Source organism: Vigna unguiculata, chromosome 7 (genome assembly GCF_004118075.2).
Source record: "Vigna unguiculata cultivar IT97K-499-35 chromosome 7, ASM411807v1, whole genome shotgun sequence".
In the NCBI taxonomy this organism is placed as follows: Eukaryota; Viridiplantae; Streptophyta; class Magnoliopsida; order Fabales; family Fabaceae; genus Vigna; species Vigna unguiculata.
The window spans coordinates 7,400,178-7,425,089 of NC_040285.1; the positions used below are offsets into that span (position 1 = coordinate 7,400,178).

The window sequence follows — 24,912 nt, forward strand, 5'->3', positions numbered from 1 at the left end:
CATGCAAGATGGCTTTTTGTTGGCCTCACCATTTTAGTGTATTGAGTTCGTTTATCATTCATATATATATATATATATATATATATATATATATATATATATATATATATATATATATATATATATATATATATATATATATATATATATGATTTTCTTGTCCATCTGAATGGACAACTAGGTTCCCTGCTGATAAAGCAAAAACAGGGTAATTAACCGGGTCTAGAAATTTTAAAAGGAAGAGGATAGAAATCCTCAGAAAAGGAATTTATTTTATAAAAGAATTTGAATTGCCTTATGATAAAATTTGAATAAAATATTTGAAAAAAAATTAAAATTTTAGAAATTTAAGGAAGGAAAATAATTATTTAAAGTTATAGGATTTTAAATTCTGTCAAAAAATGAAGTGAGTTTTTTTTGTTTTTTTTTGCTAACTTTAATTGAGGTAAATTTTCAGCAAAACTTATTAAACTGTTAGTTACTGACCATCGATATCAAAAATTAACTTTTACTAATAACATTGAAAAAACAATTTTATTTATTTTTACTAAAATAATTATGGTCAGCATTATTCAATCTTAATTAAGAAATTAATATCGACTAAAAACAACTCTGATTCATATTTTGAGTTATTAAATATTTTTAAATATTAAGATAAAATATAGGATTTGGTAATAATTGAAATATTTTATTTAAATAGAAAAGTAATAGTTCAATAAGTCTGAATTTTTTTATTCAAATAAATTATTTAAAAAATGAAATAATTGTCTATTCAAATATATGTTTACGACTATCTTTTAAATGGAAAGGGAACAGAGCCTCCACGAAAGAAAATCCTTTGGAAGGAACTACACTCGACCTTTTCTTCTTTGTTATTCTTGAAGAACTAGTTCGAGTTATTACACTTCTTCGTGTTAGTCTATAACAACAATGTCTTATTGAGATTCAAGATTAGCTAATGATGAGTCATTTACCGGTAATCGATCATTTGAAAATTAGGGAGAGACCAGTTAACTAATTAGTAGCTTCTGAGTTTCAAGCTCTCAATCATAATCTATTTATGCAATCAGCTCAATCATATAAATGAAGGAATTAGTCCATGGTCTTCAATTAAACATTCCTTGGCTGAATCAAAGAATACACATAAAGAAACAGGACTAACAAAGCATTCATTACAATAGTTAACAACTTGTACCATGATCATTTCCCTTTTCCCTTTATCTGCCGCTGAATACACCTAGTGGAACACCAGCTTTTGTACTCGTGTAATTTTGCATTCAATTTAGATTAAAACAACAAAGTCATGTGAAGCCACCTTCTCCCAAATGCACCAACCATAATTATATTACGATTGTGATAGTTAAAACAACAAAAGTAAGAGTGATATAGATCATAAAAATTCTCCTTCAAGTATTACACCTATAAATCTGCAGACTGCCTAATTTATTTATAAATGTTTCAGACCAAAGGTTTCTAGCCATTAATATATATTTCTTGAGAACTACAGCAATAAATTTTTACTGTAGAATATGATTGACATGCTTTGGTTCAATTTAAGGCCAATTAACAATTAGAGAGCCAAACAATTATACTCCTCAAAATGCTTTCATGTTCAAAACAATTTATATAGCTAAGCCAGTAGCTCAAAATGTTAATGACTTATACCACCATCTGGACCCGCTGTATCTGTCACTAGTATCTATAAAACATTATCTTACTTTACATATATAGACATATATAGTAACTGCAGGAATATATAGGGGACCCTTTAATTTCTTGTGTTTTTAAGGGATTTGATTTCTGTATAATTCATAATAGAAGGCCAGAGAGCCATAGAGTTTTTCCCCTAACAAACTGCATCTTTCACCTTCATCCTTATAGTTTTTGTAGTTATGTTTAATCTTATAGTATTGAACAGTGCCAACATAGGAGCCGCTTCAGTTAGTTTCCTTTGCAAAATACAAATAAAAAATGATCCCAACATTTTTTTATCAGTGTTACCAAATTAGTAGCATACCAGTAAAGAATTTGGTGCATATTACGAGTTTAGGGCTAAATCAGTATTAATTCTAGTGAATGAGACTATAACTGTGTCAGAATTAGGATGCATCGAGGCTAAATTTGAGATTCCAAAATGCCTATAAAGATTGTATTACAGAAAAGCTTGATTTAGTTAACATGATATTCACCAACTTTTATATAGGGATATCGTACGAGCATCTTGTACAGAATGAGAAATACATTTATGAGGATTTGGTGCATATGATGGTGATCGAGTATTAGATGAGATAATTCTCACTTCTTCTGTTTAAAACAACTACACAAATCTATACCAGTAAATTTAACTACTAGATGCCAAGAGATGTATTGAACTAATGTTAGACATGATCCACCATAAGCAAATAATAATATGTGCTCGGCCAGGTAATGTAATCTTGGTAGAGCTGCCCTAACAAGATTAAGAAATATACAGATAAAAATAGGCATCATAAAAACATAAATGTTTACCACAATACCATAAAAAACAAATTCACCAGCAGGAATGAGCCCCTCTCAACTAATGTACTTAATTCTCAAGTTGCTCAGAGTGAAGAAATCAAATTGCAGAAAAGTGCCTGCAGAGGTATTTTCTAAACACACAACTTTTACAATCCAAGTACCAGCAGGTCAACTGAAAGGCTATCAACTACAATGCCGTAAACATAAGCTGTCTACCGTTAAGAGCTATTGAAAAAATAAAAAATAAAAAATGAAAATTTTCACTAATTAATTATAATAAGGGGGTACACTATATATAATCTAAAAGATGTCAGCAATAATGGCCTTGTAAGTGTCATCATATAGCTTTCAGGAATTAAAGTAATATTCTAATATCTTGATGCCATCCATAAAGTACTTTAACCATTTAGGTTTCAAGGTATTTTTATGGCGGCAACATTTTGTTTGGAAGGGATATGTATGCTTTGGTTCTGCCATTGGATAACTTCTCATCAGATTTAATGTTCCACATAGCCGATACTAGAACTGTATTTCCTGTGACAATTTTGGACGATCATAACCTTCTTCCCTCATTTTTACATCTAATTTTCTCAGCATTTCATAAATCTGATCAGATTCACAATGCAATCTATCACCAGCAATGAAACTGTAAACTTTATCCTTTATCTCAACCATGCTTTGACCAACAATCTTCTTCAACCTATTCTCCTTTATCAATGTCCTGACTTTTGCAGCATCAAGCCAATTATTGTCCACACAATATATATTTGATAACAGTATATAATACCCTGCATGATTAGGGTCTAACAGGAAAAGATTCTGAGCTGCAAACTCCCCCATCTTTATATTTTCATGTATACGACATGCACCAAGTAAGGCTCCCCATACATGAGGGCCAGCTTGCATGGACATGCCATTAATCAAGTCCAAGGCCCTATCCAACTCTCCCATTCGACCAAGAAGATCAACCATAATCCCGTAATGCTCTGAATTGGGCATCAATTGATACTCATTCACCATGACGTGAAACATCTTTATCCCATCTTCGATCAAACCTGCATGACTACAGGCAGATAGAATTGAGACAAAGGTTACTTCGTTAGGCTGAACATCTGAATGATTAGTCATCTCATAAAATAATTTCAAAGCCTCTTCTCCTTGCCCATGGAATCCATATGCGGAAATCATTGAGCTCCAGGTAACAACATCTTTATGTGCCAATCCTTTAAAAAACTTGTTAGCATCATCTATGCTACTACATTTTGCATACAACTCTATGAGTGACGCTCCAACAAATTCATTATTTTCAAATCCACTTTTAGTTACAAAAGCATGAAGGCACACAGCTTGTTGAAGAATTCCTAATTCTGAACTTGCAGTAAGAATCTTCACAAGAGCAATAGCATCAGGTCGTGTTCCACTTGATAACATGTTGCAAAAAAACCCCAAGGACATGTGTGCCATTCCAACTTCAGCATACCCACTAAACAAAACAGCCCAAGAAACTACATCTTTATTGGGCATTCTGTTAAAAAGGTCAATTGCTTTTGCAGGCGAAAAACACTTCATGTACATATCAATAAGAGCTGTAGAGACAATGATATCCAACTCGAATCCATAGTTGATTGCCAATTTATGAATATGTGTACCTTCTTCCAAATTTGAACTGGAAGCACAAGCTCTCAATGCACTAACTACTGTAACTCTATTGGGTTCAATTCTTTTATCTATCATTTCATTGAAAAGATCTAATGCATTGGTTTCAGCTCCATTATCAGCATAACAGGCAATCATTGAGCTCCATGATATAATATCCTTATTTGGCATTTCCCTGAACAAATTAGTTGCACTCTTAATGGAACCAAGTTTTCCATACATATTTAGCATAGAATTGGCCAAACATAACTTCGTGTCAAAACCCCTTCGTTTCACAAATCCATGTACACTTCTTCCTGTATTAAAATCAGATAACTGGGCACAAGCAGAAGCAGCGCTAACAAGTGTTACTGGATCGGGACTTACTTGCTCCAACACAACCATTCGGGAGAAAAATGCAAGTGCAAGTTCGGGACAGCCATTCTGCTCATACCCAGTAACTATTGAAGTCCATAAAACGACATCTGGTTTTGAATACTCAGTAAACACGTTCACAGCATCATTCATTTGTTCACATTTTGAGTACAGCTCAATCAGTGCAGACCCTACATACATGTCATTATCTATCTTCCCCTTCTTGAGGAATCCATGAATCATTTTACCCTGCTCAAGCTTCCGCAAACCTGCACACGATTTTAGAGCAATAGACAGTGTGTAATTGTCAGGTCTTTCCTCACTTGATACTGCATTGGCACTCATTTGATAGAACAGAGACAAAGTCTCTACCCATCTTCCCTCCATAAAGTAGCTCCTAAGCAAAGCATTCCACAAATACGCAGTTCTGCAAGTTGTTTCTTCAAACAGCCTATGTGCATGAAAAAGGGATGCATATCTAGCATAAAGAACATTAAGCTTGGTAGCAACAAAACTATCATGGGCGAGACCCACTTTCAAACACTGTGAGTGCAACTGTGTAACTGATATCTTACTACAGCAAGTCCCCAATAGTTTGACTAAAAGATCCCTCCTTTTCATGTACAATGACTGATGACTTCTATAACCTAAAGACCATCTCAACTAATTCATAGCTTCTGAGTTTCAAGCTCTCAATCATAATCTATTTATGCAATCAGCTCCGTTTATAGTCGCTATAGCAATCAGTTGAAAAACCATGTAACTATATCAATTACTTCATGGACTTTACTTAAACATACCTTGGTTGAATCAAAGAAGAACAAACCTAGAGAAACAGGACGAACAAAGCATTCATAATTAACAACTTATGCCATTATCATTCCCCTTTTCCCTGTACGTGAGATGGCAGCAGGAACCACATCACAATCTCAAATTTCCTTTAGCAATATGGCACAAGTTCCAACACATTTGTAATCATTAGTTTCAATGAAAAAATAAAACCCTAATTCGTGTAGAAAGCTTTGATGAAGGAAAGATAACACCTTTTTGGAGACGCTCTTTGAAAACGAAATTGGAATAGTTCAGGGATTGGAAAAGAAACAAATTGGAAATTTTGTAAAATCTATATTTTACAAAATCAGTAGTTTTTGTCCGGTTAATTTACATACACGGCTCAATTTCCTTTTTAATTTACGTGGGGTCTATTTTTAAAATTTTTACGAAATTGAGTGCAGTCATCTATAAAAATATAAAGGAGATCATTTTTTGTGTCCCTTATAAAAATATATAAAGGACGTTACGATCCCTCATTAAATTGACATCGAAATTACTTTTTATATAAATTTTATAATGATATTCTTACTAAAATTGATATTTTTATTAAATATTTGGCTTAAATATATTATTGATCCCAATTTTTGTAAATTTTGTTTCATTTCGTCCTCATTTTTCCAAAATATTCAAAATGGTTCAAATTTTTTAAAATTGTGGTCAATTTAGTCTTTTTTTACATACATAGTTTAAATCGTTAACGGAAGGTGAACAATAAGTGTCACATATCACTTCATGGTTTTTTTTTTTAATTTTAATTTTATTTTTTTAATTTTTTATTTTAAAAATATTGTCCATGTGTCAAGTAGCATTGTAACACAGTGTCAGTGTCACATGTCAAGCTAGTGTCACTGCCACGTGTCAAGTAAGTGTCATTGTCATGTGTTGGTGTTTCATGATTTATATTCAATTTGGCATCAATTTTCATTAATTTTGTTCAATTTAGTCCCAATTTTCATTATTTTTGTTCAATTCAGTCTCAACTTTTTCTCTTTTCAAATTGACCAAATTTAATTTTTATATAAATGTTATACTGAAAATTTTATTTTTATTAAAATTCACATTTATTTTAAATATTTCTTTCATTACTTTTATATCAAACCTAATTATTGGAAGGAAATTATTATATATATATATATATATATATATATATATATATATATATATATATATATATATATATTTGATTCTTGCTACATATAAAAAATATGGTTAAAGTTAGTTTAAAATTAAAGGAAAAATTCTTCATTGTTTTTAAAATTAGAAGGAAAATTCTTTATTATTTTTTAAATGATAAAGAAATTTCTTAATTATTTTTAAAACTAGAAGGAAAGTTCTATATTATTTTTAAAATTAGAAGAAAAATTCTTTATTATTTTTTAAATGATAAGGAAAATTCTTAGTGTAAATTTAAATATTAATAAAAATAAAAAAATCAATATAAAATTTATTTAGAGATTAAATTTGTTCAATTTGGAGATGGACAAAATTAGGATTGATTTGAACAAAAAACAAAATAAAAATTGAGACTAAATTGAACAAAATAAACAAAAATTATAACCGAATTGAATATAAGTGACACTACCTTGACACGTGACAATGACACTAACTTGACATGTGACAATGAAACTAACTTGACATGGACAACATTTTTAAAATTAAAAAAATTTAAAAAGAAATTAAAAAAAAAAATTCACAAAGTGACACATGGCAGTTACTGTTCACCTTTCGTTAATGATTTAAACGACATTTGTAAAAAGGACAAAATTAACCATAATTTACAAAAATTATGACCATTTTGAACATTTCAAAAAAATAAGAACCAAACTAAACAAAGTTTACGAAAATTGGAACCAATAATATATTTAAGTCTAAATATTTTTAAACAAGCTTTTTGTTTTTAGTTTTATTATTAAACAAAGTTAAACTTCAAACTTAATTTCAATAGTTAACCATTTTGTCATTATATATAAAGGTATCAATTGTACCATATTATACAAACTTAGTGAAGATTAAAAATCAAATAATTTGTCACACATAAGTTTAGGAATTAAATTTAAAGTTCAAAACAAAACCACACTTTAAAGTTTTGTATAGAATTTAAAGTTAATTTAAAAATATTTTAAGAAATATTTAATAAAAATGTTAATTTTAGTAAGAATATCACTCTAAGATTTATACAAAAAAGTAGATTGAGTCTCAATTTAGGGAAAGACAATATTCTTCTATTTTTACAAAAATTAGGACTAAATTGAAACTAAAAACAAATACATGGGTCAAATTGAACCATTTTGACTCGTGACACATTTGTGAAATGATATGTGTAAAAAATAAAAAAAAAATTACAAATTTAAAAAAAAAGAACCAAATTGAGACAAAAAAAAAACTTGAAGACCAATTTAACACTATTTGACAAAAACAAGGACCAAAAGAGTAATTTAACCATTTTCTTTTTAATTTATGTGGGGTCTATTTTTAAAATTTTCACGAAATTGAGTGCAATCATAAAAGATAAAATATGTCCACTTTAACATACCTGTAAGAGAAAGTGTCCTATTACCTTTATTTTTTTCAGAGAAGTCTACACACTAATGAGAACTTTAGTTTTATATATTTTTGTGGTTCAATTGAAATAATATTGGGAACGATGACTTTTGTTTTTTTATGAAGTCGTGAGACGCATGAAGACTTCAGTTTAATTTTTTTAAGGATTAAATATGTTTTTGTCCTTCAAATTTAAGTGAAAATTAGAATTAGTCATTCTTTAAAATTTTTACCCAATTTAGTCACTCAACTTTGAAACTGCGTGAATTTAGTCATTTTAACCAAATTTTATTAAGTTTATTTGATATTTCAAATGTGTTTCATGATAGCATTTCAAATATGTCAAACAATATAAACAACTCAAATGCCACCTTGAAATGCACATTTTGAAACGTTAAATAAACTTAACACAACTTGGTTAAAATGAATAAATCCACACAGTTATAATGTTGGGAAACTAAATTGGAACAAAGTTTCGAAAGGTGACTAATTCCAAAAACATATTTAACCTTTTTTTAGTTGTGAACTTATTTTTTTAATTTATTTTTATTATTTATTTAAATATATTATTAAATCTTTTAAAGTAAATTGATTTATAATTTTTATTTTGTTATATTTTAATGATTTGTTTTTTGTTTTTTATTTAACTAATTTAATATTTAAAATAATTTAATTAATTAAATACTTGATAAAGATAATTACGGTAATAAAATTGAGATTACTTAATATAACAAATTTAATAGAGTGCAAATAAATAATACAAAATGATACATCATTGCCTATATGGACAATTTTTCGATTATGACTTTCGTTACAACAATAAGAACATTTTTTTGGCTTATTCTTAATTGATTTATTGAACTTTGTTCATTTTTCTTGAGTAACATGGTGATATCTTTTGAGTATTGATGTCATACCTGCAACATGCATTGTGATTTTATTCATCTTTAACGAACCAAGAATTAGTTCTTTCAAAATTTTTTTAATAAGAGCAATGATCAACAATGAACATGTTCCCTTTAAAATTGAAGTCAAGCTTTCAGCTAGGTTGGTTGTCATATTCTTATACCTCTTGCCTTCATTAAATGCTTGAGTCCACTTTTCTAACACTATTTCATCTATCCATGAGACCGCTTGTGGGAACCCTAATCACATAGCTAATAATTTTTCTTGAATAGTAAATTATTTCATTTGATAACCTGCAAGAATATAGTCAATTAAATAATGTAAATGGTTTGGGATGGAATGTAAGGTGTATGCTGACAAATTTGAATACCTATGTTAATTAGTTGTCTCTTCAACTTTGCATTTTTCAAATTTTTTATTGAAGTTGGATGCAATATGTCGTATGCAATATACTGATTGTAGGCCTTCATCCTCCAATCTAACTTCTTCTGATTGTAATGCTAACAAGATACCTAATCCTTTATCTGTTATGAAGCATAAGTTAGGTTGAGGTGTTACATACTAATGCAAATTTTGGAAGAACCAAATCAATGCATCCTTCATCTCTCCTTCAACAATTATGAATGCTAGAGGGAAGATGTTTCTATCACCATCCTGAGCAATTACAACCAATAAAGTGGATTGATATCTTTCAGTAAAAAATGTTTCGTCTACTTAAACAATTGGCTTGCAATAATTAAAACCTTCAATGCAAGGTTTGAAAGCCCAAAACACACGCTCTAAGATGAAACAAGATGTGTCTTGCTTTACTATAGTGGAGTTCCATCAGGTTGATAGAGTCATGCACTAATTTGGATTTTGTCAATCTATTCCTCCCTTGCCATTGAACTTGGACAACCTTCATAAAGACGATATGAGAGGAAGAATAGAAAGAAATTGGCCCTAATATCATCAACAATGGATAAGAATGTGGAATGATCGATACAATCGTCTAATTGAAGGAGATCAATTCCACGGGAATGACCATTTGTGTGATACTATGCCATATATGCAATGGTACATACAACATATTATCCGTTACATAACACCACAACCTTTATCTAAATTAGGCAACGATGTAAGTTCATTTTCTAATACATTTTAAATGCTAATAATTGACTTTCAAGCTAAATTAACCACTCTATTTGCAACAGTATGACACACTGCAGGAGCCTCAACATCCACAACCTCCTTGACAATTTGATCATATTGGATCTTCTTCTGCTACTGTTGAACAGTTTCAACTGGAATATGGTGCTCAGTTTGGCATATTTCAATTACCCTAAATGTTTGGATACATGGGCAATATTCACAACATGGTTGATCCATCTTCATCTATACGTTAGGTTCCTTCCAAATACACCATCTTTCCATCTGAACCTAACTTCGTTTCAAGTTCATCTCAATATATTCAAAACCTCTCTAACCACACCATTATCTACTTACAATTCAACTCCACCTATGGATTGTTATTGACCTACAATGTCTTTGCAGCCATATGATGACGACAATGGGGATAATGAAGATGAAAATGGTCAAAATGATGATAATATTGAACAATAATTTATCATGTCAGTTGCACTATCATCGCAGTCACCTACCAAGCATGGAGGTCACCAAAGACCTAGAAGACAACGAAAAAGGTCATCATGTGACACTGATTCACATCGACAAATATTTATAATGGAATAATGTATTTCATTTTAGTTATTTTATTTTCATTATTTTTAATTTCCTCAATTTTCTACTAATATAATTAACACTTTTTCTTTATTTTATTATTTTGTCGTGTATTAAATTAATTAAATCTATTTTAAACATTAAATTAGCTAAATAAAAAAAATCATTAAAATATAACAAAATAAAAATTATAAAATCACTTTACTTTAAAAATATTAAAAATACACTTAAATATATAATAAAAACAAATTATAAAGAAGTTTTCAATAAAAAAATCAAACTAAAGTCTTCACGCATATGACTACTTCACACTTTAAAGAAAAAAAAAATCTAAAGTCGTCACTCCTAATACGATTTCAGTTGAAACAGGAAAAAAAATAATTGAAGTTGTCATTGGTGTGAAGATCTTCACACAAAAAAGCCCTATAATGTCGCCCCTATAATGTTTGCCTAAAAAAAACCCAACGTTAAAAATGACTGGTGGCATTTTTGTAAATTATAGGATTTTTTTAATGTCTGTCCATTCCGGATCAGAAGTAATTTAACGTTTGCCCCTCGAAACCCCGACGTTATTTAAAAAAGGACGTCGGCCTAGTCACCCCCAACGTCACTTAACATCTGACCACAGCTAGCACTGACGTTAATTAATGTTGGCTCACACTCCCCCGACTTTAATTTTTAATTATCTCTACGCGAAACGCAGAAACGCTACACTGTTTCCTTACAGCACCATTGCTTCCGCAAATTTTCCCCGACGGCGACCACCATTTCGACCTCCTCCAGGTGAGTTTTGAACGTTTTCTACCACCAAACTTGTTGGGATTTGATTGTGGATTGATTTTAGGCATTTTGAACCAAATATTTTGTATTTCATCCCCATTTGCAGTGTTTTGAGATTCATCTCACTTGCTCTTCGTCCCCATTTGGCCAGCAGTGAGCGGAGACCCTAGCCTCCCTCTTCAAGTTCATCTTTCAATTTGGTACAAGAGATTAAATTTTCATTTCTTTGATTTGTTCTTTATCTCTTATTCATTGGATGTATATAATTGCTTGTATTTTTTTTATTTGCCATTGTAGTTTTAATCTTAGACTATATTTTTTGTCTATTTCTTTTTTATTTGAATTTTTTTAATAATGTTTGTAAAGTTAGGAAATAAAATTATATTTATTGTTAGATGTTGCATGTTTAAATAATTCTAATTGTATTTGATTTTTTAATATTATTGTTGCATTAATTGTTGTTTTATATATGTAGATTTATTATACTTTTAGTATACAGTTTGCGTCATACATTAATGGTAGGTATTTTTTGCTTGTAATATTTTATGAAGTATTATTAATTATTTTGGCTAAGTACTTGTGATTGATGATAGGTACCATTGGCAACTATTGGTCATCATTCCAAGATAATGCACGGTTGTATGGTTTTGTTCATGCCATAGTAAGATTCTACCTGCTTTGAAAAACATGTTACAAAAGTAAGTATTACTTTTTTTCAATGATAACCTATGTATCTACTTAGTTATATTAAAACTAACATATGTTTTATGCTTCCAAAATTTCATTAGAATTGTGGATAAGCCTAGAGGCCAACAACTTAAAAGTATTATATCTAAAGGTTAGAACTCATTCATTTTTAAGTTATTGATTTCTGCATGTCAACTTATGACTTTGATATGTGATTATTTTATTTGTAATGTTTAGTGTAACAAGCAAGAAGATTCATGAGAATGTGGATATTATGTCATGTCTTGGATAAGAACAATCATTTGAGCTGTAATTAAAGATGATTAGATAGAGGTAATTTTATATGTATATATATATATATATATATATATATATATATATATATATATATCATTCACATATTATAAATCATATCAAACTTTAAAGAATGATATTCATACATAATGAAATTGTATTACTTTTTCAGTGGTTCAAGAATTCATCACCTCTACCAGATGACATTATCCACACATTAAGACAAGAGTGGACAACATATCTATTAGAAAGATGAAGTTGATACCACGAAAATTAGAACTCCTTTCAAAAACTTTGTTCGACAAAAATTTCATGTTGAAACTTTTAGTTTGGTGTTATTTGTATTAATTTAGAATGCTAAAGTGTTATTAGATATAACTATAAGTCCTGAATTGTGTTGAAAATATTATGAAACTATTATGGGAATTTTTTTATTTTTCAAGTGTGGAAATGTTGTAAAAACAACCAAATTTAAAAAAAAAACAACATTATTTGACGTCTAGTGGTGCTATGACAGATGTCAAATAACGTCGTCCAAGGTAAGCCCCAACGTTATTTGACGTCTGTCAGAGCATCATCAGACGTCAAATAATACAATTTTTTGGCACCATTCAGCACGAAAATTGACGTCTGCTCCCTTTTGCCTCGACATTGGATAACGTCAGACTCTTCTATCCCCGACGTTAATTGATGTCTGCTATAATTTTTGACGTTATTTTGACGTCTCTCAGTACGATGTCAGTATTTGGGCAAACGTCAAAGGTCGAAAATATTGAACGTTAAAAGTCTTTTTTGTATTAATGAGACTTCTCTAAAAAAAAGATAAAAATAAAAGTCATGACATGTAATACAACTTTAGTTATCACAAGTATGTTAAAGTCGAAATCCCTCTTACAACATCACCCAATTTTGTAATATTTTTAAAAACAAATCCATTTACGTAAATTAAAAACTACATTAACCTATGTAAATTATTCATTTTCGTTAATCCTAATTTTGCATTTTTTTAGTTTTTAATTGATTAAATTATTTTTTATAGTACCTTTAATAAAGATGTTAAAATTTAAAAAACACATAGTGCTAAACTGAAGATTAGGTCGAAGTTAACAAATTTATTTAATTTATAAATAGAAGTATAAGAGAAAAGTCTAGAGTTACGAACCAATATTAAAAAATAGATCAAAATTATAATTTAATGCAATGCAATTTTTATAATATAGTTTACATTTCAATAATTGGTTTATAGCTAGATATTACAACGCTTGCTTTTGCAATATAACTTATTTTTACACGTTTTTGTTAATCTTCTTACATTGTACTATGTACAAATTCCAACTATATTGATTTTTGTTTATATTAGATTTTGGAGTTAAATATGTTTTTGGTCTCTTAACGTTTTTTAGAAGAAAATTAAAATTAGTATATCTTTGAAACTTTAGTCGACTTTAGTCTTCTATCTTTAGAAATGCGTGTATTTAGTCCTTTTAACCAAATTTTGTTAAATTTATTTTTAAAACGTTTTTTAGCTAACATTGAAGCAAAAATGTATCAAACGGTGTAAACAACTCAAATGTTATCATGAGACGCATTTGAAACATCAAATAAATTTAACAAAATTTGGTTAAGATGACTAAATCGACGCATTTAAGTTGTTTATACCATTTGACACATTTCTACTTCAATGTTAGCTAAGAAACGCATTTGAAACCTTAAATAAATTTGGCAAAATTTAGTTAAAATGACTAAATCTACGCATTTTTAAAGTTGAGGGACTAAATTGGGTCAAAATTTCAAAGATGAACTAATTTCAATCTTCACTTAAACTTAAAGATAAAAAATAGGGTTAATTATGTTTTTCGTCCCTCTACTATTATCATTTTTTGGAATTGGTCCCTCTCCCAAACGTTAAACCATTTTTGTCCTCGTGATTTTGGAACTACTGATTTTAGTCCCTAATTTGTGAACAACGTTAAGTTTGTGACTACGTGGCAAACGACGTTCCACTTAGGGTGGTCATCTGACGACACTTGTTCATTCAGATGCAGACATGTGTTAAATGATTTTTTTCTTTATTTATTTAATTTGTTTAATTAATATTATATAATATATTTTTTAAATGCCTCAATTTTAACACGTGCAGTTCTCGTTTTGAATGAGCACCAGCGACATCCTCTTGTTCTTAAGTTAGGGAGAACGATTTTCTCCGCCAAAGGTGCCTTTGGTATGCTGGTGAAAGTGGAATACCAAACGTGTGTGAGTATCTATTCTTGGCGAGCTTGTTTGAAGTTGTTGGCGTAGTGCATGAGTGGCTTTCTCGACGAGGTTGCAAGAGTAGAGCAACATTGGTTGGAAATATAGGGAAGTTTTTTCTTTCCTTTGTCATTCTGATTTAGGGTTTTAATGCTTTTGATTTGGGGGGAAATTTATTGGGTGTTTCCAGTTCCAATTTCCAGCGGGTGTGTTAGTGTGGGTTTGATTTCTGGTTAGATTTGATGGGTTTAGGGTTCTGTTTTGGTTGTTATACAGATGGTTTTTTCAGTGGTGTTCCATCACATGGGGAAGTTTGAAAGATTTAGAGGAAGGATGTTGTGTTACAAAGGTAGAGAGGAGCATGTAGTGCATGGACTGGATCCAGATATATGGTCCTACTTCGAAGCATTGAGTATTCTGAAGAAGGATTTTAAGTATGATGGAGAACTTTATATGTGGTGAAAGCCGAAGAAGGGGAGAATGGATAGAGATCTAAGGCCATTATGTGTTGGAATTGGCCGAATATGCAGAAAATAAAAATGAGGAGGTTGAGATTTATGTGGATCATTTGGTTAGTTCTGCTCAAGTCATTGAACTTGTCGAAGGAGTGAATGGTGGTGGAGTAAATGAAGAAGATTCCAATGCTAGTGTAAATGATATTGGGGCAAATGAAGAGGCTGGTGTTGGGGCAAATGAAAAGGCTAGTGCTGCTGTTAATGTTGGTGTGATACATGAAGAAGAGGTTGGTGCTGTTGTTGATGATGTTTGGGCAAATGAAGAAGAAGTAATTGCTGTTGTTAATGGTGATGTGATAAATGAAGAAGAGCCAAATGTGGCTGTTAATGGTGGTGTGGTAAATGAAGAAGAGGGAAACATGGATGTTAATGATGGTGAGGTAAATGAACAAGAGGCAAACCTGGTAGTTAATGATGGTGATGTAAATGAAGAAGAGGCAAATGTTGGTGCTGGATCTGGTGTTGTTTCAGGTGATGATGAACCTGATGAATTGGATGAGAGTGAGGATGAAAGACATAGAGATGATGATGATTGTTTTAGGTTGGAAGATACTCCACGCAGGAATTTTTCTCAAGTTTTAGACAGGTGGAAAAAATTCAAACAAGACTGGAAAAATAGGAAGAGGTCAAGAACAACTGGTATGGGTACTGCTGAGGGAAACCAAAGTGAAGGTCTGGGTACTTCTAGCACACAACAAAGTACTGATAATCATGAAATAGATGCCAACTACAGCACTGATGAGCTAGATAGTGATGTGGATATTGCTTATGAGGATGGTGGGAGGAAATACCCAATATTCAAGGGCGAAGACATGTGCAAGGAATTCAAATTCAAACTTGGGATGGAGTTTTCTTCCTTGAAACAGTTCAAGCAAGCTTTGATGGAGCATTCTGTGTTGAATGGCAGAGAGGTTAAATTTTTCAAGAATGATGATGTCCGAGTGAGGGCAATTTGCAAAAGGAAGTGTGAATTTTTGGTTTTATGCAGTAAAGTTGGAGGAAGTCAAACTTTTAGGGTGAAGACCTTGATTGATACCCATAATTATGGCAGATTTTTTGTTAACAATAATGCAAACAAGAAATGGGTTTCCAAAATTGTAGTTGATAAGTTTAGGAATGTTGGGAGAATGACAACCAATGAAATTATTGATGATGTCCGAAGATCATACAGTGTTGCAATAACCCCTTGGAGGGCTTGTAGAGCAAAAGAGATTACAATGGACATTCTTGAAGGAGATGGGCAAAAGCAATACAATTTGCTATATGATTATGTTGTAGAGCTAAGGAGAGTGTCTATTGAAACAACAGTGAAGATAAAAATTAATCAACCTCAGCCCACATTGTAGCCACGGTTTGGGTCCTTCTATTTGTGTCTGGATGGGTGCAAGAAAGGGTTCATGAATGGCTGTAGACCATTCATAGGTGTAGATGGATGTCATTTGAAGAATAGCTATGGAGGCCAACTTTTAGTTGATGTGGCAACAGATCCAAATGACCAATACTTTCCACTGGCATTTGCTGTTGTAGAGAATGAGTGCAAGGAGACTTGGAGGTGGTTCCTAACATTATTGTTAGAGGGCATTAGAGATATTCAAAGTAATCGATGGGTATTTATTTCAAACCAGCAAAAGGTAAATTCAAATTTGTGTACTTAATTGTGAACAATTAAATTATATGTATTATTGAGTTGTTGTATATGTACATTTTACAAGGCCTGATGCAAGTATTTGATGAACTATTGCATGGAGTCAAGCAGCGTTTTTGTCTAAGGCATTTGTACAACAACTACAAGAAGAGATTTGGTGGTGGTATAGTCATTAGGAATCTCATGATGGCTGCTGCTAAAGCCACATACTACCAAGGTTGGGAGGCAAGTATGGAAGAGCTAAAGAAGGTCAATCAAGAAGCTGCTGAATGGTTATATGCAATTCCACGTAAATCTTGGTGTAAACATGCATTTAGTGCATATTCTAGGTGTGATGTCCTCATGAACAACTTATTAGAGTCATTTAATAACACTATATTGTTAGCTAGGGATAAACCAATTATAACAATGATGGAGTGGATTAAGACTTACTTGATGAGTAGGTTTGAACATTTGCGAGAAAAATTAAGTGCATTTACGGGTGTTGTAATGCCTAAACCAAACAAAGGGCTAGATAGGGAAATAAAGAAAAGTGAAAATTGGTTTGCTGTTTGGACTGGAGATGGTAAGTTTGAAGTTACACAAGGATTCACAATGGATAAATTCACAGTTGACCTCACAAACCACACTTGCACCTGTTACTTTTGGGACTTAGTTGGCATACAATGTAGACATGCCGTGGCTGCAATCAATTATAGAGTAGAACAACCCTCTGATTATGTGCATGCATATTACAAAAGGGAGGCTTATGAAGCTTGTTATGGGTCACAAATTTCACCCATTAATGGCCAACAACTCTAGCCTAAAAGTAATGGACCAGAAATCCTACCCCCAATATTTAAGACTCCTCCTGGAAGGCTACAAAAATTAAGAAGAAGAGAACCTGACGAAGATATCAGTCACTCTAGGTTGGGGAAGAAGCATCTTAGAATGAAGTGCAGTAACTGTAGACAATTTGATCACAACATCAGAAGCTGCAAGCAGGGAAAAACCAACAAGGTAAATCTGTTTATCATAGTCAAATCATATCTAATATAATTAAGAAGTTGGAACTAATAAGTGTATGTTCTTTACAGGGAAAACAGAAAAAGAAGAAGTCTGCAACAACTGCAGCTGCCATTGCCAATGCATCCGGGAAGAAGACCAACTTAAGATCTGCTACCACCACAAGAAGGACATCTAATAGGAAGGGAGGAAGGTCATCCAAGCCCCCATGCGGCGCACCTACTTTAGGTTCACAAGCAAGTTCAAGCAACCCACCAAGTGGACAACCCATGTGAACAATATTGGGAGTTGTGTTATGTAGTGGTGGTCACATGGATATTTTGATTTAAATGTATTTTTTCTTAGTTGTGATGCAGAATTCTAGCTGTTGTTGTTTTAGCTTTAGCAGACCACTAGGACCACTTGGATCACTGTTTTCAATATTATATGTCATTCTACTGATTTCATGCATTGTTAAGATTTATTTTTTGCTTCATCATGCTTCATTACACTTGAGATGGAATACAACTTTATCATTCATGGGCAGATTATAAATTGAAGCTCTGTTTTGTTTAATCACTGTTATTAGAATATGTAACTTGTGCCTGAATGAATATCACAAATCAAGTGGGAGCAACCTCATATAAAACAACACCAGGCTATTTCTCTGTAACACAGAACCATTTGATTAACCTTTTTCAACTTCTCAAATTGCAGAAACATTTCTCTAGTTATTTTCCACTAAACTATTGGGACGTAACTTTGCTTGCCTGTTTGAAGTAAAATTCTTGGTTAAAAGATACAAAATCATGTGTAAAGAGCAGAATCATCATTGTTTTCTCCCCTCTTTTCTTTTTTCCTTAATTTTTTTTAATGGTGCCAATCATAAATCAGGGAAGCAATGGGAAAAATTCTTGCTCGCGGGCACAGTACAGTTCTTGTCTGTTATGGAAATCCAAAGAATATTATTGGACTTCTACTGGTGTGTGTTTTTCACACTAACTTATTCAAAATATTAGCAATTACTTTTGTTCAAAATATGATACCAACCATTCATTTGATTACTGCTTTCGATATCAATCCAAATCAAGCAAATTCATTACTGCCAATTCACAATGCCATCAACTATACTTGCTTAAACTTCAACTTAAAAAGAGGGCAAGGAAGAAACTAAAACTTGCTTTAAGAAACTTAAATTCAACATTCCATTTCAGAATCTGCAGTTCATAACATTGAAATGAAAAATTGCTAACAACCTTATTCCTTATAATTCGTCTTTAACATAAAGAGAATACAAAGTCTGATAGTAAAACCCCAAGACAAATGAAAAAAAAAACAACTTTATTTCTCCCATTTTTCTCTTCGCCGATAACTTCTTCTTTAGTTTGACATTCTTTTGCACCAATTGAAGTATCATTGTCTCATTGCCGCTTAAATTTTCATTCTCTCCTTCTTCCGTTTCAGGCTTTTGTTCAACTTCAGTTTCCACTGCATCAGCCCATCGGAAGTAGTTACAATGTGATTTAGTCTACAATACAAAGTAAGAAATTTTACAAAATTGAGACATCCCCACAAACAAATTAACGAATCCAAACACCATAACAAAATATACGTACAACCTAATTTCGACACCTAAAGAAAAATCTGTCATTATTCTTTGTAGTAGTTGCTTTAAGAAGCAGTAATTGGTCGCCACACCCACATAATTTTCTTCCAAATTGAGAAGATCCCACTTGCGCAGAAGAAGACGAAGATGATGGACCACCCTTCGACCCAACACTCCTCTTCATTTAGAAACCCTAAAACACAAAAAATTCCCAAATAATCAAATGAACCTACCTTATGTTGATCAACAAATTTTTAGCACTTCAATATTCTATGATGGCGTGGTAATGGCTTTCTAATTCCATTCCTTCAAATTTCAACATCCTCATCACTCTTCCAAACTCTTTCTCTTCGATGGATTCACAAAGCTTCACAAATCTTCTGTCTTCACACTTTAAAACGAACTACACATGTTAAAATTGAGGCATTTAAAAAATATATTATATAATATTAATTAAACGAATTAAATAAATAAAGAAAAAAAATCATTTAACATGTGTCTGCATTTGAATGAACACGTGTCGTAGATGACCAGCCTAGTTGGAATGTCGTTTGCCACGCAGTTACAAACTTAACGTCGTTTAGTGGTTCCAAAATCACGAGGACCAAAATGGATTAACGTTTGGGAGAGAGACCAATTCCAAAAAATGATAATAGTAGAGGGACAAAAAACATAATTAACCCTCAACAATATATTTAATCTTATGTTCAAGAGTGTAAATCAGCACGACACATTTTTAAACTCCACGTAATTTGTAAAATTTGTAATGTTTATAATATTATATTAGTATATGATAATAATGTAAAGTGGTTATAAACAAAATATAATATATATTATACATCATTAAATTACATATTTATATTTTTTTAAAATTTAATTTATTTGGTTCATAAATGAAAAAAAAAAGACATGAAAAAAAGTGAACACCCATAATTATATAAAATAATGAATTTATTTAAAAAAATAATGAATTTGTGGATTTGTCCATATTTCATATAGAAATCAACATCGTCTTTATATATACATGTATTTTGAAGTGCCATTGTTGTGGTTTTGAATTTTCATAATCTTTTATTTAACTTTTAGTAGTTTGTATGGTATTTTTTTTAAAATAAATTGTTAGAATTATGGTGCTTGATTTAGTCCCACATCGCTTAGAATAGTGAGATGTGGTTCTCTATTTTACTATATAAGAGACTCTATGTAAAGCTTTAAGATACACCAAAAATACAAATACTTCCTAGTGTAGTCGTGGACGTAGGCATACACATTGTAGCCGAACCACGTTAAATTCTCTGTGTCTATTTTTCTCTCCTTTATTCTTTCCTTTATTGCCTTGTTCCTAACAATTGGTATCAAGAGCCATTTTTCTTAGTATGCTCTGTGGTTGCAGCATTGTCTGATCTTCCACATCAGAAAAGATTTGGTTTCTATTTTTTCTTCTTGGGGATCTCAGTTTAGAGAAGTAGTGGGAGCTTTGGTCAAAGGCAGCAGGAGCTTTGGTCAAAAGCCGCAGGAGCTTTGGTCAAAGGCAGCAGGAGCTTTGGTCAAAAGCCGTAGCAGGAGCTTTGGTCAAAAGTCGCAGGAGTTTTGGTCAAAAGCAGCAGGAGCTTTCGTCAAAGCAGCAAGAGCAATGGCATTGGAAGAAGGGAAGGTGAGGATTGAGAAGTTTGATGGCAATGACTTCGGGTTCTGGAAGATGCAGATAGAGGACTACCTGTATCAGAAGAAGTTGTATCTACCCTTAACAGGGCAGAAGCCAACTGACATGGAGCAGACGGAATGGGATTTGTTAGATCGGCAGACACTCGGTGTGATCCGGTTGACATTAGCCAAGAATGTTGCATTCAACATCATGAACGAGAACACAACCGTAGATTTGATGAAGGCATTGTCAAATATGTATGAGAAGCCATCTGCAGCCAATAAAGTGTATTTGATTCGCAGACTAGTCAACCTAAAAATGGGTGAAGATGTTCGCAGGAAAAGTTCAGGGGAATCTTCCAGTTCTAGTTCCGGTTCAGCATTGAGTACTGAAACTAGAGGAAGAAGTAGCCAGAAAGGTCGTAATCAAGGCCGAGGCAGATCAAAGTCTAGAGAGAAATCAAAACCAAAATTCCGGAATGATATCACTTGTTGGAATTGTCAGAAAAGGGGTCACTTTACAAATCAATGTAGGGCTCCAAGGAAGAACAACAACAAGAGGCAAGATAGTGATCAATCAGCAAATGCAGCAACTGATGAAATTGAAGATGCACTATTATGTAGTCTAGATTGTTCTATTGATTCATGGATTATGGACTCAGGTGCGTCATTTCATACTACACCTTCTTTAGAACTATTATCTAACTATGTTCCAGGAAAGTTTGGGAAGGTCTACCTTGCAGATGGGAAATCTCTTGATATTATAGGAAGAGGTGATATCAATATTAGAACCTCTAATGGAAGTGTGTGGACTTTGAAGAATGTCAGACATATTCCAGCCTTAAAGAGAAACTTAATATCTATAGGGCAGTTGGATGATGAGGGGCATTACACCACCTTTGGAGATGGACACTGGAAAGTAATGAAAGGTAATCTTGTTGTTGCTCGTGGAAAGAAACGAGGATCTCTTTACATGATTGCAGATGAGGATATGATATCAGTTGCAGAAGTTGGCAACAGTTCCTCTTTGTGGCATCAGAGACTTGGGCATATGAGTGAGAAAGGAATGAAGCTCATGGTCTCAAAAGGTAAAATACCTAACTTGAAGCATGTTGACGTTGGATCTTGCGAACATTGTATCTTTGGAAAGCAGAAAAAGGTTAGCTTCTCCAAAACAAGTAAGTCGTCTAAAGTTGAAAGACTAGCACTAGTGCATACAGATGTTTGGGGGCCAGCTCCAGTGAAATCTCTTGGAGGTTCACAGTATTACGTAACCTTCATTGATGACTCTACAAGAAAGGTATGGGTTTATTTTCTTAAAAATAAATCTGATGTGTTTTCTGTGTTTAAAAGGTGGAAACAGGAGGTTGAGACTCAAACAAGTTTAAAGATTAAATGTTTGAAGTCTGATAATGGTGGAGAATATGACAGTAATCAATTCAAGGAGTTTTGTTCAGAGAATGGGATCAGAATGATCAAGACGGTTCCAGGAACACCAGAACAAAACAGTGTGGCAGAAAGAATGAACAGAACCTTGAATGAGAGAGCAAGATGTATGAGAATCCAGTCAGGATTACCCAAGGTATTTTGGGCAGATGCAATAAGCACAACAGCCTATCTCATAAACAGAGGACCATCAGTTCCTTTAGGCTATCAGTTACCTGAAGAAGTATGGTCTGGAAATGAGGTAAACCTTTCACATCTGAAAGTTTTTGGTTGTGCTTCATATATTTTGTTGAACTCTAATAGTAGAGATAAATTGGACCCTAAGGCAAAGCGATGCTATTTCATTGGCTATGGATCTGACATGTATGGCTACAGGTTTTGGGATGACCAAAACAAGAAAATTATCAGAAGTAGAAATGTTACTTTTAATGAAAACATGTTCTATAAGGACAGGACTGCAGAATTTGCAGATGCAAATAAAAAGCCAGAGCAGGTATCATTAGAAGAAGTTTCAGAAAGTGATGTAGCCAACAGAAGGCAGAATACAGAAGTAGAGCCTGAGTCAGAGCCCGAGTCAGAGTTTGGGTCAGAACCTGAACAGATAGTAGAGTCAGTAACTCCTGAATTACCGACTAGAAGGTCTAGCAGAACCATTGTAGCACCACAAAGGTACTCCCCTTCATTACATTACTTGTTGTTGACTGATGCTGGTGAACCAGAGCATTTTGCTGAGGCTATGCAGGGAGGTGAATCTATTAAGTGGGAGCTAGCAATGGAAGATGAGATAAAGTCTCTTCAGAAGAATAAGACATGGTCTTTAACCAAGCTTCCAGAAGGAAAGAAGGTTTTGCAAAACAGGTGGGTCTATCGGTTAAAAGAAGAACCAGATGGCAGCAAACGATATAAGGCCAGACTCGTAGTGAAAGGGTTCCAACAGAGACAAGGAATTGACTTCACAGAAATTTTCTCTCCTGTTGTCAAGATGACTACCATCAGAGTTATCTTGAGTATAGTAGCTGCAGAAAATCTTCATCTGGAGCAGTTAGATGTGAAAACTGCATTCCTACATGGAGATCTTGAGGAAGAAATCTTTATGGCACAACCAAAAGGTTTTGAAGTACAAGGCAAAGGGAATCTTGTATGCAAGCTTCATAAAAGTTTGTATGGGTTGAAACAAGCACCGCGACAATGGTATAAGAAGTTTAATGAGTTTATGAGAAACTCAGGATTTCACAGATGTGAAGAAGATCATTGTTGTTACGTGAAGAAATATGTTGATAGTTATTGTCAGGTTTTACAGAGGGGGTTTCACTAGGGAGAACAACACCAATGAGATCTGAGCCTAACCACATAAGACACTGACACCACTCTCAACCCAAAACCTTAAGGCAATGGGTTTATGGGTCTTTATTCTTATATAGTGCTCTACTTTCTCATTTCTGGTCAATGTGGGACTTAGACTCACACTTGTATTCCTAACAATCTCCCCCTCAAGGGTGAGTCCCTTCAACCACATTGGTACACCCCCTCCAGCAGAAGCTGCCCAACCACGAGTACTCCTTTTCTGCCCTTTTCTGTACCGCCGTTATTCTTAACGGGACACGCTTTACCTGGAACCCTTATCTGGGACTCTTGCCAGGAAGACTTTCGATACTAGGACCATACTGGTACTACACTCGTCTGAGCCGGCATTAACCATCGGCTCTGATACCACTTGTCAGGTTTTACAGAGGGGGTTTCACTAGGGAGAACAACACCAATGAGATCTGAGCCTAACCAAATAAGACACAGACACCACTCTCAACCCAAAACCTTAAGGCAATGGGTTTATGGGTCTTTATTCTTATATAGTGCTCTACTTTCTCATTTCTGGTCAATGTGGGACTTAGACTCACACTTGTATTCCTAACATAAATGACTACATTTTATTAAAAAAATTTATGAGTATAAATATTTGATTGAAAATTAATAAAAATGTAAATTTCATTAATGGGAATTTTAAAATTAAAAAAATTATTCAATAAGAGGGAGAAAATGTATTTAATCGATAAGATTATATATTGTAATTATTTTAAGACTTAAATACACTTTTTAGGCTTTATGATGTTTAATAAAGTTTCTATAGAAGTTTTATAGCATGCTTGTTCTCCAATTTTTCCACAGCAAACAATTTTAATCTATTGATAAAATGTTTTTCAAACTCATAGAAAACATTAGCATCTTCATAAATAATAAGAGTGTTAGTTATGTATTTAGGTAAAATATTAATATTCCTATTAATTATAAGTTTTAATATTATGGTATAAAATGTTTTTAACATGTGTTAACATTTAAAAGATATATTATGTTAAACTAAAATTGTTTAATTTTGAACATTTTGAGAACCAACTGCTTTATTAAAGCTTTATAAAACCAAAGAATAAAATTTGATCACTATAGATTAATGCAAAAAATAATGCGTGACTCCTCATGTAAAAAATAATATAATTTAGTATATATATATATATATATATATATATATATATATATATATAATAATTTATAAAATAATA

The 24,912-nt window shown here is 32.5% G+C and overlaps 2 protein-coding genes across 2 annotated transcripts; one reads left to right on the forward strand and one right to left on the reverse strand.

Moving 5' to 3' along the window:
• Positions 1 to 2,480: 2,480 nt before the first annotated feature.
• On the reverse strand, positions 2,481 to 5,624 carry LOC114189592 (putative pentatricopeptide repeat-containing protein At3g01580). The gene has a single exon (XM_028078198.1). It carries the CDS (start codon positions 5,128 to 5,130, stop codon positions 3,019 to 3,021), a length of 2,112 nt encoding a protein of 703 aa, XP_027933999.1. The 5' UTR covers positions 5,131 to 5,624; the 3' UTR covers positions 2,481 to 3,018.
• Positions 5,625 to 16,432: 10,808 nt separating this feature from the next.
• On the forward strand, positions 16,433 to 17,481 carry LOC114190409. The gene is made up of 2 exons (XM_028079278.1): positions 16,433 to 16,631; positions 16,748 to 17,481. Exons 1-2 carry the CDS (start codon positions 16,433 to 16,435, stop codon positions 17,479 to 17,481), a joined length of 933 nt encoding a protein of 310 aa, XP_027935079.1.
• Positions 17,482 to 24,912: the final 7,431 nt, after the last annotated feature.

What these genes read in the sequence shown, in the direction of transcription:
- LOC114189592 (XM_028078198.1), bottom strand. Translation starts at nt 5,130, where the DNA reads ATGAAAAGGAGGGATCTTTTAGTCAAACTATTGGGGACTTGCTGTAGT.
- LOC114190409 (XM_028079278.1), top strand. Translation starts at nt 16,433, where the DNA reads ATGAATGGCTGTAGACCATTCATAGGTGTAGATGGATGTCATTTGAAG. An exon ending in GGGCATTAGAGATATTCAAA is followed by an intron (nt 16,632 to 16,747) that starts GTAATCGATGGG and finishes ACATTTTACAAG; the next exon opens with GCCTGATGCAAGTATTTGAT.